The sequence below is a fragment of the Penicillium waksmanii genome (genome assembly GCF_028829765.1).
Source record: "Penicillium waksmanii strain IBT 27052 chromosome Unknown utg000009l:1.0-4314994.0:1.0-4318279.0, whole genome shotgun sequence".
NCBI classification, from domain to species: domain Eukaryota; kingdom Fungi; phylum Ascomycota; class Eurotiomycetes; order Eurotiales; family Aspergillaceae; genus Penicillium; species Penicillium waksmanii.
The window spans coordinates 3,158,925-3,175,472 of NW_026643255.1; the positions used below are offsets into that span (position 1 = coordinate 3,158,925).

At 49.3% G+C, this 16,548-nt stretch overlaps 7 protein-coding genes across 7 annotated transcripts; 3 read left to right on the forward strand and 4 right to left on the reverse strand.

Annotated features, from left to right (window-relative positions):
* Nucleotides 1-178: 178 nt before the first annotated feature.
* On the reverse strand, nucleotides 179-2,770 carry N7481_011524 (putative APSES transcription factor (MbpA); the record flags this gene model as incomplete). Its single annotated transcript, XM_057270743.1, has 4 exons — nucleotides 179-858; nucleotides 915-1,784; nucleotides 1,873-2,599; nucleotides 2,666-2,770. The coding sequence occupies 4 exons, from the start codon at nucleotides 2,768-2,770 to the stop codon at nucleotides 179-181; spliced, it is 2,382 nt and encodes a 793-aa protein (XP_057117917.1).
* A 508-nt stretch (nucleotides 2,771-3,278) lies between these two features.
* Nucleotides 3,279-4,289, forward strand: N7481_011525 (uncharacterized protein; the record flags this gene model as incomplete). The annotated part of the gene is made up of 1 exon (XM_057270744.1): nucleotides 3,279-4,289. The coding sequence occupies one exon, from the start codon at nucleotides 3,279-3,281 to the stop codon at nucleotides 4,287-4,289; it is 1,011 nt and encodes a 336-aa protein (XP_057117918.1).
* A 554-nt stretch (nucleotides 4,290-4,843) lies between these two features.
* Nucleotides 4,844-5,473, reverse strand: N7481_011526 (putative glutamine-serine rich protein MS8; the record flags this gene model as incomplete). The annotated part of the gene is made up of 1 exon (XM_057270745.1): nucleotides 4,844-5,473. One exon carries the CDS (start codon nucleotides 5,471-5,473, stop codon nucleotides 4,844-4,846), a length of 630 nt encoding a protein of 209 aa, XP_057117919.1.
* Nucleotides 5,474-6,296: 823 nt separating this feature from the next.
* Nucleotides 6,297-6,692, forward strand: N7481_011527 (YbjQ family protein; the record flags this gene model as incomplete). Its single annotated transcript, XM_057270746.1, has 1 exon — nucleotides 6,297-6,692. One exon carries the CDS (start codon nucleotides 6,297-6,299, stop codon nucleotides 6,690-6,692), a length of 396 nt encoding a protein of 131 aa, XP_057117920.1.
* A 179-nt stretch (nucleotides 6,693-6,871) lies between these two features.
* On the reverse strand, nucleotides 6,872-8,601 carry N7481_011528 (FAD-binding oxidoreductase; the record flags this gene model as incomplete). The annotated part of the gene is made up of 3 exons (XM_057270747.1): nucleotides 6,872-7,798; nucleotides 7,853-8,335; nucleotides 8,401-8,601. 3 exons carry the CDS (start codon nucleotides 8,599-8,601, stop codon nucleotides 6,872-6,874), a joined length of 1,611 nt encoding a protein of 536 aa, XP_057117921.1.
* Nucleotides 8,602-10,029: 1,428 nt separating this feature from the next.
* N7481_011529 (uncharacterized protein) lies at nucleotides 10,030-12,649 on the forward strand (the record flags this gene model as incomplete). The annotated part of the gene is made up of 8 exons (XM_057270748.1): nucleotides 10,030-10,233; nucleotides 10,316-10,456; nucleotides 10,512-10,665; nucleotides 10,732-10,932; nucleotides 10,994-11,337; nucleotides 12,291-12,312; nucleotides 12,376-12,525; nucleotides 12,591-12,649. 8 exons carry the CDS (start codon nucleotides 10,030-10,032, stop codon nucleotides 12,647-12,649), a joined length of 1,275 nt encoding a protein of 424 aa, XP_057117922.1.
* Nucleotides 12,650-14,155: 1,506 nt separating this feature from the next.
* On the reverse strand, nucleotides 14,156-16,405 carry N7481_011530 (oligopeptidase family protein; the record flags this gene model as incomplete). The annotated part of the gene is made up of 2 exons (XM_057270749.1): nucleotides 14,156-16,280; nucleotides 16,389-16,405. The coding sequence occupies 2 exons, from the start codon at nucleotides 16,403-16,405 to the stop codon at nucleotides 14,156-14,158; spliced, it is 2,142 nt and encodes a 713-aa protein (XP_057117923.1).
* Between the last annotated feature and the right edge of the window lie 143 nt (nucleotides 16,406-16,548).

Consider the following 16,548-nt stretch of genomic DNA (forward strand, 5'->3'; position numbering starts at 1 on the left):
ATAGAAAGGAATTGTATTCAGAGAAAGGTACAACACATGCAAATCGACAATAGCCGAAGACCTCCCGGGTATTTGTATCGTACAAATGAAATGCAATCAACGCCAACCATAACCCGCCCGAACGCTCAGGTGCAGAGAGAGATGACAAAATAGAAAGGAAAATAGATGGCTGTCTTTATTACCAGTCCTGTCCGCGATCCCGCATCAGGATCTCAATTGCTTCATCCTCTGGGACGGGGTTATCGTTCAACTCCTTGACACATTGTGTCAATCCCTCCGCCGCTTCATCCACTTTCTCCGCACTCCAACCGGTACACGCCATCACCATGCGACGATAGTTCTGGCCTAAGACGGCATTCTTTGCCTTCAGTCCATCAACTTCCGCTGTGAGTCCAGCGTTGAACCTTCCGTAGCATTTCAGTCGGTGCTCGAGCACATCTGACGATGAGATATTGGCTAGGAAGGCGATTTGCTCCTTAGAAAACCCGGATGAGGCATCAAAAGTATCCGCGAACACTTGATCAAAAGTGTCTAGATCCACTCCACAATTCATGTCTGCGTTGCCGACAACAACGATTTGTGAAGGGTCAAAGCCCCGTGTACCCTTTAACGCAGCCAACAAGCCCTCGGAAGACCGCTCCAGGTTTTTGATACGTCGGTCAAGTTCCACCCGGTCAGAAGATTTCAGTTTCAACCCGTCCAGTTGTTTCTGCTCTATCTGGCGAGCCTTAGCAGACTCGCGGATCTTAGAGTGCCAGTGATCGAATTTTTCTTGTTTTTGACTCAAGCTTGAAGCTAGATCGCGGTCGATACCTCCGAGTGCCTCCTCAACCATTGTGCTGATTTGAGACATTGCCGCTAATAATCAAAGTTAGTCATCAGTGGAAAGACCTTGAGTATTGACAACACCTTACCCTCAAGAATTTCCTTTTTTGATTTGGATAATTGGTCAATGAATGTATCCCCCTTTTGTGATTGTGAGTTTCCATCGACCATATCAACGCCAACCCCATAATCTGCAGGTCGCAACCCGGTATGATTAGGAATATGGGGATCGGCGCCAACTTCGAGAAGTTGTGGAACTAATACAGAGCGTGCACGACCTGCCAGGTTCAAAGCCGTATCACCTTGGTCATCGCGCAGGTTCACAATCTCAGAGATAAACCGCCCCAGGGAGATGACATCGTTTTCGGAAGCCCCATTTTGCACACCGTTAGTAGGCGCGATGATTCCTCCGTGTCGAACTATGAACTCCAGCAATGACTCGAGATAGTGTTTGGCAGAGACATGGCCGCCACCGCCGGTCGCCGCCATGACGGCAATGTGGTGCAGTATGGTTCGACCACTGTAATCGACCATATCGATTGTCGGTGCTAGTACTTGTAACAGACGGGGGAAACTCCGGTAATCTAAGTTATTGCGAGTTCCCACTGACTTCTGCAACGCAGTTTCACCTGCAAGGTTCACTCGAGAAACACTTGCACCTTTCGCTACCAGCGCATTTACCAGTGGCATGCGTGCAAGCATTGCGGCCCAGTGAAGGGCATTGTTTCGATATTCGTCAAGCGGAATCTCAAGATCTTCACCACTCAGCTGCATCAAGGCAGGATGATTGGAAAAGTCCTTAATGCGCTTGTCGAGGAAAAGAGTCATGATTAGTCTTTGCTTCTGGAAGCCTTCGGGATCTGAAGCAGGGGCCATAGACTCAGCACCACGCTTCTGGCCATCGTCAAGTGGCGGAGGAGGTGCAATGTCCATGTCCTGGTAGAAGGAGTCATTAGGCTCTGTCGGGGTGGGCTCGTGCATAGATAGGTTAGATGGTTCTCGATGTAAGCCAATCGACTGTAAACCATGATGCGATTCAGAGCGAACGCGTTTGCGAGGGGGGTTCAATGAAGTCATCGTTATCGTCGTGTGCCTGGTAACGATTTTGCAGACTGCTGAATCCACTATCGGACATATACATGCTCTGTTGACTGCTGAAGGCCATGCCAGACTCTTGACTGCTCATCTGCTGTGACTGTGACTGCGACTGCGACTGGGGTTGGGATTGGGATTGGGATGGTTTGCGAATCACGCTTGGGCGACGGCCATTGGTGCTTGGCGAATCGAATCGGGCTTTGCTGATCGCGTTGACAGCTGTTGCGGCGGTTCGTGAGATGTTCTGGAAAAATGTTCCTTGTTGTGGCTGGGACATGCTCCGGTTCTCCGCACCGTTATACAATCGCTTTCGTTGCGCAGCCATGGCTTGTTCTTTGGTAGGCGTATCCAGTGTTCCTTGTGAAGGGGCGCCGGTGCCGTCGGGGCCCATATCGTACTCGAGCAAGGGCCGCAGCATATCTTCGACGTTGTACTCTCGGCATAACTCCACACCCCTTTGGTAGTTGACCCATGTCCCTTGGTATTTTCCATATCCACCCTGAACCTTCTCATGCTCGCCAGCCGCAATTTCCTTTTCCAGAGTTTTTGTTCGTCGAGCTTTGGCCACACCAGCCACCTTGAGGATCTGAGTGGCATTTAGCCAGGAATCGGACCGACGCTTCATAACCGCAATTCCATTGACTTCTAGCTCATAAACAGAAACGTTGGAGTAGACCGCCTAGAGGTTCAATAGTGTCAGTTGGAAGGGAACATGGGAGGATAATATTTGATCGAAACGACGAACGCGATAGATCTGTGGCTTGTATTCTTCCTGGTAGGACACATTAGACCCATAATTATTTTGACCATCGTATCCTCCAAAGCTACCGCGCGAGACACCGTTTGACATATTGAAGGACATTTGTAAGATTTGCAGCGCTGTAGGAGTTAGGGCGACGAGCGGACGTCAGGGATTGTGAGCCTTTTGAGGGCGTTGTTGTCGTCGATTCTGTTCGTAGATGATGTACTACTCTGTGAGTAGGGTATGCTGAGCGTCTTCCAAGTCGAATCAGCATAGAACCAATATGACCAGGGTCGGAATGGTGAGTGGGGAGGCTTACCGGGTTAAACGCGAAAAGGAGGCGCGTGGTGGCTACCACCCTCTCTGAAGGGAAAGCGCAGCAGGCCTAGACAGGAACCATTTAAGATAGCCTCAAGATGCGGGAGGAACAAAGACCGGAATGTGTCAAATCGAATTGCGATCGGGGATCGGACAATGCAAGGCAGGATATCCTCAAGTCGCGGGGTTGGAAGAGGAAAGGGCGCGTTCCGTGTCACGGGTTTGCCGCCAAGGTTTTTTTCGCGTCTTCGCCGTTTTGGGCCACACTACTTTATTACTTTCTGCCTTGACCTGCTCGATGGCGTCCGTTCCAAAGTCAAGGATCACTGATATCCCGTGGCACCATCTTCTGCGTGCCTCTCTGCGCGAATGTACCTATCTACCGGACCCCGTTGCCCGGTCTTTCATGCGTGACTATGTCCTGGACCGATATCGCCGAGCGTCTGGCCACTCCAGCCGACTAGAAAGCCAAAAGCTCCAACGAGCCCGCCAGGGACTGTCAATACTACACAGAGCCAATGAGGGTTATCAGCTCCCTCTTGAAAAGGTCTTATTTCTCTCATACGGTCGTATTGGCAAGCGGAGGCAAGAAATGCTAAACGACTTCATGAAACCCCCTGTACCAAAGGATACAGCTGCGGTCAAAGCACTCATCGCGGAGCCCGCCAAATTTGAAGACGGTTGGGAGCCTCCAGCGTTAATGACGAATCTCGCCAAATCTCAGATGAGCAATGGAGTGGTTATGACGGTTCGTCGTCGGCCACGGATACAAAAACTCGAACCACCTATACCAGGAAAGAATTCCTGGGGTCGGCCAGTGCCTAAGGTGCGCCGAAAGAATATCCGCAGAAAATGGTATCAGTCGACGCTGTATTCCCCTTTCCCCCCCTTGCCAAAAAAGGAGCTTGGTATTCTAGACGGTCTGTTGTCAAGAACTATCCCCTGGGAGCCTGTGAAGCGGCGGGTACTCTCCACAACCCCTTCTCTCTCCTCCTCCACTGATAATACCATACTGGACTTTCTGGTAGAGGGACCGCAAAAGGGCCACACATTTCGTGAATATGTCCTTGGCCGGCCACACAAGTTCACACCCAGGTTCATGCAACGCCAATGGAGGCGCATTTCTGCACTGGTGCCTCGCATGTACCACATTCCCAACTCTGATAAAACATATTTCAGCTGGGATACACCAAAGCCAATGCCGGTTGTGACATCGTCCGTCGTCACGGAAGCAGACGTGGATGATATCTTTGGGGAAAAAATCGTCCCACCTCTGAAGCCCAAGCGCAACACTACCCAGGAGAGCTGAAGTGTCCACAAAACTCCTTGAACACCACTCCACCACCATTTTTCAACTCCCATGTATACTACCCATTAGCATAGCGCTTCTTTCGATGCATTTCTATCTATAATGTTTGGCTCGGGAAATGATCGGAGTACTTAGGTCAAAATAATTTACATGCATAGCGAATATCGGAGAAAAGGACTACAAACAACAAACTACTAGTATAAGTAACTATAAGAGCCATGGATAATCCGAGGGAAACGTCCCAAACGTTCACTCAGGCGTCATTCATTTCAGTAACAGGGTATAAGAATAAAGTGCCGTCAAAAATGGAAGTAATCATCATAGTTTCATCGAACAATCCAGCCAATCACCCACTCAGACTTAATCACTCGAGCTAGACGAACTAGACGAACTCGAAGAGGAGCTTGAGCCCTTGCGCTTGTGATGCTTGGACTTCTTCTCTTTCTTATGCTTCTTGTCCTTCTTTTTCTTGTGATCCTTGCTATTGCGCGGAAAAAAGAAACGAGATTAGCCACAAGACAAAGGCAAGAAGGTGAGAATAACGCAGTAACTTACTATTCATGGGTTGCCATATTCATACCAACAGCGCCGATGGCCGCTCCAGCTGCGCTACCAAGGAATCCACCTCCCAGCTTGTGGCCAGCGAAACCACCCGCGGCGCCACCAACGAGTGTCGAGCCGAGACCCTTCTCGCCTTCCGGACCGCCGGGCCCAGGCGCATTTCCATATTGCCCCTGAGGAGGTGCGTTGCCGTAGTATGAGGCACTTGCGCCTTGGGGCGGGTACTGCTGTTGATGCTGTTGCGGGGGATAGGGCGAGTGGCCACGGTCTTGCGGGGGGGCCACCATATTCTTGTTGAGGAGGATATTGGCCGTGTTGAGGTTGTTCGTTGTATTGGGGAGGATAGCCCTGCTGATTATACTGAGGGGGCTGTCCATAGCCTTGCTGTTGCTGACCGTATCCTTGTTGCTGATGCTGTTATAGAAAGTTAGTATGATGTGCAGGCTCTCAGGATTGAACGGTGCATAGTTCAGCATTATTATGCGCATTTCTCTTACCTCTGGGGGATAGTAGCCTTGAGGTGGGGGGCCGCCATATCCTTGTTGAGGAGGATAGCCCTGGCCCTGTTGGCCGTAATGATCACCACCGTACTGCTGGTTGGGCGGGCCACCGTAATGCGACATGATGGGAGAGCTGGAGAGGATGTATACGGTGAAGTGAGAGAGGATAGTATGAGGATGAAGAGAGGAAGTCAGCGCAACGGGGAAAGTAAATTAAATAAGAAGGCCCAGCCCGGATGACTGCGGGGCATCAATGAAAGCACCGCCTCGACACGGTTGAGCCAGCGCGGTTCGGTTCAGGGGCGCTTGGATCGACTTGCACAGCCTCCCAAGCCTCTCCAGCCTCAGCTCTGATCTTTGGATTACGTGGGTCTCTGGGTTATTTCGGGTCTCTGAGGAGGGCATCATTGCAGGCTACTCATCTCTTACCGTATTAGGGTATGACGTGATGTGGCTGAACTACGAGGTTGGCACGAAGTGCGAACACTTGTATTACTACAGTCTACAAGTACGAGTAGTACGGAGTACTCCGTAGTCCCTCTCTACAAACGAGGCGAAGTGGATCGAATGTCAAGATGATAGATGCCCCACAGTTGGCAGATTTGTTGGTTGATGAATGCTTGGTGACGGGAACCTGCATGCATTGGCGCATTGCAGGGATTAATCTTCGAGGAAGATACAGTGTTATTATCACAAAGACATTCCCATCCTGGGTTGATCTTGTATGTGGGATATCCAACATCAAGATGTTCATTCGTCCTTTAACCCGCTAGCAGGGTCCAATGACAAACAAGCAAACGAATACGAGCAACAAGCTTTAACTAAAACCAGGCCGAAAACCACAATGCCCCCTCAACTTTTAAATTCTACTCTCCAGACTCTATTGCTACACAAGCCCTTCCTTTCTATGATCAAACATTACATCCATTACTCAGATTAATCGAGAATGGCCGGCTCGACAAAGAGAGAAAAGGGAAAGGAGAAAGATGTCCCATCCTGCTTCACCGATACTCACGGAATTGTCACGACCACAATGAACGATCTCCCAGGCTACAAGATCAAAACAGTTCTAGGAACCATTTACGGTATCACCGTTCGGACTCGAAATTGGGGCGCAGACATAGGCGCCGTTGTTCGATCGGCTGTTGGAGGCGAGATTCGGTTCTTCACCAATCTCATGTATACCTCGAGAGAGGAGGCCATGGAACGACTGGTCGGCGAGTGCATGAGTCGCGGGGGCAATGCAATCATCGCTGTCAGATTTGATGTCGCTAGTTTTGGGGCTTGTTCGCAGATTTGTGCATATGGAACTGCTTGTCAAGTAGAAAAGATCGAGGAGTGAGATCGTCACTTATTGGAACTGCTTAGGCGGATGGAGTGTGGTGGATAACAATAAGAAACCCACGCCTCTCGATTTTTGATTGTATATTCCAATAAAATTAATCTAGGGAGCTTTTGAATCCAAGAAGAATTCTTAAAGTACAGTACAGCATTAATCCCTGCAGGCCCACGTCCGTTCCACTAGAACGAAGCAGGCGCACCCTCAAGCTTGAAGTATCCTGGCTGAAGAGTCTGGTAAACAGCCTTGGGGTCGTATTTCTTCGCAATCTTCTTCAGAAGGGCCTTATTGGTCGCACCGTAGCCGGAGATGGGATCCTGGTACATGCTGGCATAGTTCATGTAGACGAATTCGTTGAAGATGCCTTTACTCTTGGCTTCGGCGAGAACCGTCTCCCAGAAGCTGTTAACGAACGCGTAAATGGTCTCGTCGTCGGACTCGTTGGTCCACCAGCATGAAATGTGCATCAGCTGAACGGCGCCGTTTGACGCATCAAGGCCCAGTGCATTGCCACCGAAGTCGCTCATCTTCTTCAGCATGGGCTCGGTAATAGCCTGGAAAATTATCACAGGCTCAGCACCGGCGACATTCTCAACTTGAGGAATCATAGAGTAGAAAGTATCCACGACCCAGTTAGAAAACTTCTCGTCCAGCTTCACTGCAACGGGCCAATACACCTCGCGGAGGTGGAAGGGGTTCGAAGTTTCCAGGTATTCGACATATTCAACCAGAGTTTTGGAGCTGGATGTGTCGGAGATTGTAGGGATACTGCGGTATTGTTTGAAAATCTGCGGGTTGGCGACATCCTGGGTATAGGTCAACTCCGCCGAGGCAAGGTTGGTCCCATTGGTCCTGAGGAAGGCAATGTATTGCTGGGCGTGAGGGTCCACAGAGGCATTGTTGGCGACATTAATGAAAGCATTGATAGCTTGTGAGAAGTAGGTTTCGAGGAAGATTCTGGGGCCTCCATACATAGTTGGGGCAGGAATGGTATAGAGATTGTACTTGGTGACAAGGCCAAAGTTGTTGCCGCCACCACGAAGAGCCCAATAAAGATCGGAGTAGGAAGTCTCGCTGACAGTGAGAATCAAGCCACTCGCAGTAACAACCTGTAAATGTGAGAATTTTTTCGAATCAAAAACTTCAGATCAAGATTAACTCACCTCGAAGCTCTCGACGTTGTCGCAACTCCATCCGTACAAGTTAGAATGGTAGGAGATACCACCGCCCAAAACAAAGCCTCCAACTCCAATGCTGGCGGCGCGACCTCCGATTGTAGCCAGTCCATAAGGCTCAAGGGCGGAGTAGACAGACAGCCAGTTGTTTCCTGGTCCAATTGAAGCAACAGACTTGTCGTCGTTGAGAGTGACTGCGTTCATGTCCTTGAACCAGATACTGATACCGCCAGGGCTACTGGAGGCACCGGTAAAGGCCGCATGGCCACCACTCCGGGCAGCAAATTGACAGCCAGTAAGTCGACTCAGGAGAACTGCAGCGCTGACGTCTGTGTTTTTGGTAGGTCGGAAGATGCAGTGAGGCTGGACCTCTTCTTGTTGAACCGACCAAAAAGAGTCGGTGAAGTTACTGTACCCAGCGGTATTTTGCGCTGAGACTTTCGAGCCGAAGATAAAACTCAAGCTTGAGCACTAAGAGAGGAGGATCAGAATATGAAAATTTTCAATGACTTCTTTTGTTGTGAGATTCCCCTTACCGCAGCTGCACAAGCCTTATCGGTCGACCGCGCCTGGGCGCCGCTGAAGGAATCCAATGCTGGAATAGTCGATATATCGATACCCAAGTCTTCCAAAGCCGCGGTGACATTGAAATCTGATGACTCAACTGCAGTGCTGGCATAGGCGAGTGTTGCACCACTCAAGACGGATAAACCGCCAAGAACTGTCGAAATATGCATGATCCAAGATCTCGATGGCCGAGAGAAACGAGTGCAAGAAGCAAAACAAAACAAAATAGCATGCGGAGGAAGGGGGAAAATCAAAAACGAAAATCGAGAACGAGCCTCTTTAATACACTTGGCCGTAGTTAGATGATCGCGCGGGATCTACTCTAATGAACTCCGATGAGATTGGAACGGTGCCTCTCGTGTGGAGAAGCTACTTTAGCGTCACTGGCGTCGTTCTCGTGTAGAGTCAACGCGTGAGACAATGTGCACTACCCCTAAGCGAAGCGGTGCAGGCCGATCGCGTAAGCTAAGGCCATTTGATCAATCAATTGGCATGTTCGCCATTGGCTCGAGTTAATGAGTTAATTGACAAGGTTCACCATTCCGTTCCAGTTTCCCAGTAATGGATGATGAAGTCCACACTTTCCTATAAGGGTGAGCTGCTATTATTTCTTTGTTCCTGGACGCTCCGCATATCTTTATTTTGAGGATGGAGTGCAACTATTTATTCTTGTTTTTATTTCGACATACAGGATACATCCCGATCGCCTTTTCGTCCGTAGGTGGAATTTAAAGCATTTCGCTGCTGAATCGTGGTAGTACTTCACAAGGCTCCAGTTAGCTAAGAGAAATTACCGCGGAACAATACAATTGTGGCAATTCTAGCTTAAATTTGATATCCTCCGTTTGCAAGCACACCAGGAATGTATAATGCGTATAATGCCTGCGAATTGCCCCGAGAAGGGGGTTGCAGAGTTCACTATTCTTAAGCGAACCTGGGACTAAAAGCGCCACATCTAGGCCCATCGCGAAGGGGGTCCCAGGGTTGAACTTGGGTGTGGCGGGCTCCAGGGCTTGAATTATAGCTAAAAAAGCAAACAATCGCCAGCGGTACTTCTTCTTATACGGGTCCAAGCCTTGAGTTCATGCCGATGTGATAAAAGTCTGGTAACCAGAGGGCTCTGAGAATTACCCCAGCTGAGGAGGGGGGGGCATTTACTACAATTGGACGGTTACATCGGGCATGCCTGCAGGGCGGCATAAATCTCACCCCCCGCCGGCCTTGGCCATTGACCTTTCGGCCACCCGGGGCGTTGGCACGCGGCCCTGACTGGCCCGACCCGAAAGTGGGGCCTGCGCCTCTTCCTTTTGAACTCTACTATATTGGCCTTGCCGGGGATAGTATGTTACAGGATCCCTGTAGATGTAGTAGTGGCAATCCAAATCAAATCCTACAAGCCCTTTCCAAGAACTAGAGACTTGGTGCAGGACGCCCGAGACGGCCGAAACGTGCTCCTGCAAGATCTTTACGGAGACTCCGTACACAAAAGGATTCTTGACATGTGTGACGAATACCCGACAGGCATTTTAATAGACATGGATATCCACCGTTTTGCGCACCCCTGAACCAGGATTTCTTGGTGCCTCGCCTACTCGTTGATGGGTGCAACTTCCGAAGGCTTCGGTCCTGGGACCATCAAGGCGACAGGGATTGCATTGATTATACTCACTTCACTTGTGGTCCTGGTGCGATTCATTGGGTCCGTACGGCGGCCGAAGGAGCTCAAGGCAGAAGATTATCTTTTGGTTATTGGGTATATCTTCTTTTTGGAGTTGAGCATCCTGTACATCTATATTGCGCCAGTGATTTTTCGACTGGCGGCCCCTCTCGGCCGGAACAATCGCTCCTTATGCGACTATTATGGATGATTCGGTGAAATTGCAGATCGTGTTCTTTGTCACCACCTCTTCGTTATGGATTTGTTTGTGGATGGTCAAGTTTTCGCTCCTTTCCATGTATAAACGGCTATTGGTGGGGAAGCAGTACCTTCTCGCTTGGTGGGCAATCGTGATACTCTGCATTTTGGTATGAAGACCCGGCTAGCTATGTGCTTTTAAACCACTAACAAGCGTTACTCTAGTTCCTCATCGGCTGCATTCTATCATCCTGGTTCTCTTGCGAGAGTTTCCATGCTTGGTTCACGGCCGGGGAATGTGGTACGGCGCGCGACCATCGCGCCGCCCGGATCAGTTTATACTTCGCCTACGCGGTGGATATCCTTACTGACTTGGCCAGTACGTTTAACTTTATCCGGACCTCGAGAAATCCATACAATTACTAGTAGCTAATGCCAATCCTAGTTATGGCTTTGCCCCTGCGTCTCATTTGGAACTTACGCATGAAACCACGACAAAAGCTGAGTATCGGAGGTTTATTTTGCTTCGGCTGGGTCTGCATCATCGTCTCCACCATCCGCGTTGTGAAGCTTGGTGAAGGCACAGAAAGTGGCGTCCCAGCTCCCTCATGGCTAGCCCTCTGGGCCACGATTGAAGCATCAATTGGTATGCTATCATTCCTTTCCCCCGTCCATACATACTTCAATGTACTGACAACATTATCTAGCCGTCATGATAGGATGTTGCCCGGGGCTTTATCGCGTCATGAAAACAGTCCTTTCACCCAGCAAACACTCCTACGATTACAACTCCTATAACATGCGTGGCCGTAGAGGTAGTGGCATGCCGTCAAATCGATCGGGACCCAGAGGGGCGGATATTGCTCTCAACAGTTTCGTGGGGAAATCGGATGACATATACCAGTCTGCGAGCGCATACCGATCCTCAAGCCCGGCAAGCAGTCAAGAAAAGTTGGCTCAGCCTAGCGAAAGAGGGAATATTATGGTTAACTATGGTGTTGCGGTGACGGTCGAGAATCGGCCGAGTGACTATAATCGGCCACAGCAATTTGTATGATCACTGGCATGTATAAAATGACAGGTTAGGATATACTATATTCAAGTTTTACTAGTAATACACAAAAGATTCATATGGAGCCTTGGAAGTTAAATTTGAGTTTCTATATGCCAGTTCATATATCTAGATGCGGAGCTTTTGTGACAGATGGGAAATACGCAGATTCGGTGTGGATAGCTCATCCACGCAAAGGCAAGAAAGCTTGCCGCGATCCTGACATGAATAAGAATTAGACTTCCTGTTGAGTGCAAGTAAATGTATCTTACTTATGTGAAGAAAATAATCTTTAGATTAGCTGTGACCTACTGGGATGGTTCAAGCTGATATACACAAAACACCTAAAAATGGGGAGGGTAATACTGCCGAGAAGCCTAGGCTGCGGCGTATCCATGCCCACGGTTATGATGATATTGATAGTTATTCCCATCTCAGAAGAAAGCGTCAGTAAGAGAGGCGAGCCACTTCGAGAATATTAACTACAATGAATCTGAATTTCGCAGCAAGTTGACCTTAAAAGATTCCCCAAGTAGAAGCAGTCATACAGCGCGCACGTCCTCTGGCCATCCGCTGCTCTTGCCACTAACGTTTAGCTTTCCGTCGGGCGTCGGTCGTGATTTGGAAAATGGCTAGAATTTTTAGCACAAAAGGTCAATGAAAAGAAAAGCAATGACAACATTAATGTAACAGACTCATGATTCACTAGTGATATGTCCTCGAATTGCCTGTCGGCACAACCTTCTAGATGAAGGATGAGATAATGTAAATCGCGGTTCCCGCCGGAGCCCGCATAACCTCAAATCAGGTTTATGAATGGCGTCACTGCCGCCAAAGAAGGCTGCATGATAGTATATAGACCACCACCACCACCACCTCATTCAGATTCGAATTCAAGCAGTATATTTCTCTGAATCAACGAGTCATTACTTGTTACTATTAACATGGCTCAGAACTCCGCCTCTCATAACCCAAGTATGTAACTGCCAGGGTATATGGACTTCCCACTCAATCAAGACTATACTAAAAGCCGTTTAGTTGGTCTTTCGGTTGGCAACCTTACCGAGCCACCACCACCAGTTGATGATGATACGAAGAGGAAGGTTGCCGAGGCTGCAGAGAAGGATCCGACGGGCCAAAGTGAAGGGGGCCGGAGCAGAGAGGATGCAGAAAAAACGGAAGAGACCTGTAAACAAATCGAATGCTTGATTGGGCCATCAAAAGGTTAAAGGTTGCTGACGATTAGTATTTAGTGGATCTCGAGCGTGAGCGTGCTGAAACAGCGACGAGGTTCGCCCAGACGAACCACTAGTTCCTTCTTTTCTTCCAACTTCGGCTATTCGAACGTCTTTCCGTTGTGCGTTTCAATTTCGGCCTGGAAGTAATATGGACATAATAAAGTGATCAACCAGGAATAGTTAGCTGGTCGCATTCGCCTGTCTGCATTCGCCTGTCTGCTACGGCAAGGTGTCAATTTGAAATATGCGACCAAGCATGATTTAAGATAGGGAATATGATCCTTGATCCTGTAATATTATAGCTTAGTACTATTTAGTACGAATATTTCCTACTTTCAAGTTGACTATTTTACATCCACGCAGGGGAAGAATACGTCTTTGGTAGCTAAATCAAAGGCAAAGTATAAACCAAACAGCGCCGTCTAAAAGAAAACCCCAAAAGAACCAAAGAAAGATACGAACTTTCAAACACATTCATCAATCTATTTCGAGTCCCACGTAAATCTACTATCTTGCTCCTCTCGTGTCCGAACTAAAGCTAAATGCCACTCCCACTCCATCCAGTCTAGCATATCCTGAACAAGGTGTAACTCCTCAGCGCTTCCAGAATCAAGCTCGTGCCGGGGACTACCATCGTCATAAATCTCAGATTGATTCTGCCCGTCATTCTGTCCATCCAAACCAGATTGTTCAAAGCACCTCAACGGCTTAAGAGAAACCCAAGCTCCTTGACTGAGGATTCCTCTCTAGTCGGCGAATCAGAATCGTATAAACCGATAAAGTATCCAAACCGACGACGCCGGGTATTCAAATCTACTTCAGACTCGTTGGGTGTTCCTAGCCAGGGCTCTAATTGCCGGGGATACCAGTGTGTTTCCGGGACAGGTGGCCAGGTCTGATTGAAGAAGCGGGATAGATTGTCTAGTTGGGGCGTTGACAAGAGATGATATTTGAGTATATTACTTGGCCATTCGGGGGCTTTTTCTCCGCTTGTGCAGTGGACTAGTTGACTCAGGGGTCTGGCGAGGTGGTTCAGAAGTGGTAGAAAATCTTGATGGAATGCTGATGTTGAAGATGGATTTGATGTGTTGAGGCTGGAGTCTGAGGGTGATGAGGAACAGGTACTAGACTTTCGACTCGGTGAGACGGGGGAAGACGTGGACGGCATGGTGAATGGCTTTGCGCAGTGAATTAAATGAAATGTGACAATAGCTAATAAGCGGCTTAGAACCTGTCTATGGAGATTGTTGTCCAAGAATGTAGTCAATGAAGTAGCGCTAGAATACGAGGAGAAGACAGCAATAATGGTAGGAGGCTCAAATGCTTCTTATGTGTTCCGAAATTCGAAGTTTCATTATAGTGGCGACGGTATAAACAAAGAGCCGAAACAGCCTAAGAATAGCAAGGGCTGGACACAAAAGCGAAGAACAAAAACCAAAATATGCTTTGGTCCTTAACAAAGACAGTCCAACCCCAGACACCATTGTTCAATTAATAGATCTCTTCCCAAAGAAACACGCAAAATTCATAGATGTATCTCATAACTTATAACTCATACGGTTCAATGCGTGGCAGACCACTTAAACGGCCATCTTGTTGACGCCCGAGGAGAGATCAGGCTCCTCAGCTACTGGAGGAAGACCGACGAACTTGTTGATGAAGTTAAGCACGGTCCGGTGCCACATAAGAGAGTTCTCGGGATTCAATACCCAGTGGTTCTCATCCGGGAATGTCAGGAATGCACTCTCCACGCCGCGCATCTGGAGTACATTGAATGCAGCCAGGCCCTCAGCGATGGTCAGACGATAGTCCAGTTCGTTATGGATGATCAGATGCGGCGTCTTCCAATTCTCAGTGAAGCGCGATGGATCCCACTTAGCCCAGTTCTCGGGAACCTTCCAGATGGGACCTTCAAGATCGTGCAGTGGGAAGTACTGTTCTTCACTAGCCAGTTGGCCAGTCATGCTGAACACGCCATCGTGAGTGACGAGAGCCTTGAACTTGCGACCTAGCGGGTGGCCTTGAATCCAGTTCATCATGTAGCCACCGTAAGAAGCACCGAGTGCGACTGCGCGATCGGTGTCCACGTAATCGAGATTCTTCTCAATGTGCTCAAAACCCTTAACCAAGTCTTCGTACGGCCGACCACCCCATTGGCCACGGATCGCATCGGTGAAGTCCTGTCCGTAGCCAGTGCTACCGGTGGGATTCGGTGTGATCACGATATATCCCTGCTCCGCAAAAACAGCCGGGTTCCACCGAGTGCTCCATTGGTCGTTCCAAGCGCCCTGGGGCCCGCCGTGGATTAGGTATGCTAGAGGGTACTTTTCACCGGGTTTGAAGTTGGATGGCTTGATGACCCACGCGTGTACTGGGTGATCTTCAGCTCCTCGGAACCAGATCTCGTCAATCTGGGACGGATCTAATCCAAATGCTGCACCACCACGACCGTTGGAAGAGACCAACTCGATTGGGTTGGGGCGAGCAGGGTCGATGATATACCATAGACTGTTATCCACCATGTTGCTGCTGGAAACAAACAGCTTGGTGTTGTACTTCGAAGCAGGAGCTACATCATTAACATAACCGGCGTGGGTAAGTCGTCGCAATGAGTTAGGCTTCGCCTCACGGATGCCTTGAAGGGGGAGTTGGTAGAGAACTCCGCGGCCTTTCTCTTCCGCCTGAATCAGCAAAGAGTTATCGCCCTGAGCAAAAGAGATAGTAGAGGGGCTTAAATCCCAGAGACCCTTTCCATCTGAAGACTCGAAAACTTCGATCATGTTTCCATCCCAAGGGTTCGGTACATATAGGATTCGGTTCTTGTCAGATTCGTATCCATCATGCTGCATGGCCAAAAGCGCAATGGAACCACCGTCCGATGACAAGACAGGCGATGACATTGCTCCTTGCAAGGCGGTAATCTTGCACGCCTTTACATCCTGTGCTCTCATGCTAGTCCATGAGAACATTGGCGCGTAGTAACAGGAGCAAGAGGTATGGGTGGCGGGATTCAGATCCGGATCCTTAGCGATGAAAACAATAGCTGATGGGCTGATGTCAAAATCACCAGAGCCTCCAAAGGGCGGGATAGGTGACTCGACACCGGCCAGTCCAACCACGGAGATTAAATTGGTCAGACCCGAAACGCTGAACTTGCCAGCTTGGCGGCGGGCAGGTGATAACGGAGCCTGCTCCAAAAGACCGTACCAAATGGCGTTTTTCTGAGGTTCAACATAAGAATCCCAATGGCGAACGAACAGTGATGTATATAGGCGACCAGTCGTTTGTGGCTTTTTGGCATCGTGGGGGTTGTATAGGGTTCCGTCAGTGTTGGCCTTGCCGCTCACCGCAAATCCAATCTTGCCGGGCTCAACGGTAGTGACCTTGAGATCCGAGACGGGGCCAGGGACTGTACCAGCGGTATATGTCTTATCGGCTTCACGAGCATCGCCGACAATGAAGCTGGTGTTTCCGTTGCCCTTGGTCTTCAACCAGACGAGTCGATCGCCGTCGCCCAGCCACTGCGGGTTGCTAGCGCCGGGGTCGTTGGTGATGAGGGCCGATCGGCCAGAATCGATTTCGATGACTCGGATCTCGTTTGTCTTAGAGTGTGACTCGAAGGAATAGGTGGTTTGGGTATAGACTGCGAGAGTTCCAGCCGCGTTGGGAACGGCCGAGGACCGCCTGGGTGCACCAAGGAGGACCCTGTACGATGTCAATTAGGTGCCATGACCTTATGCGATAGGATGGACTCGAATTATTACGAGAGAAGCAAATAAAAATGACAGCGTTTAATCAAATAGAGGAACTTACTGTGGCGTAAACTGCATCGTGCGAATGGTCATCTCCCCTTTGGTAGCTCAAGCTATGTGATGCGATAAGATAGAGCTAGGGTGGAGCTAAGAGCTCGAGAACAGGAGCTTGCAGAGAGGCCCCTGTAGGGTATTTCAATAGTATAAGGGATAATATAGGC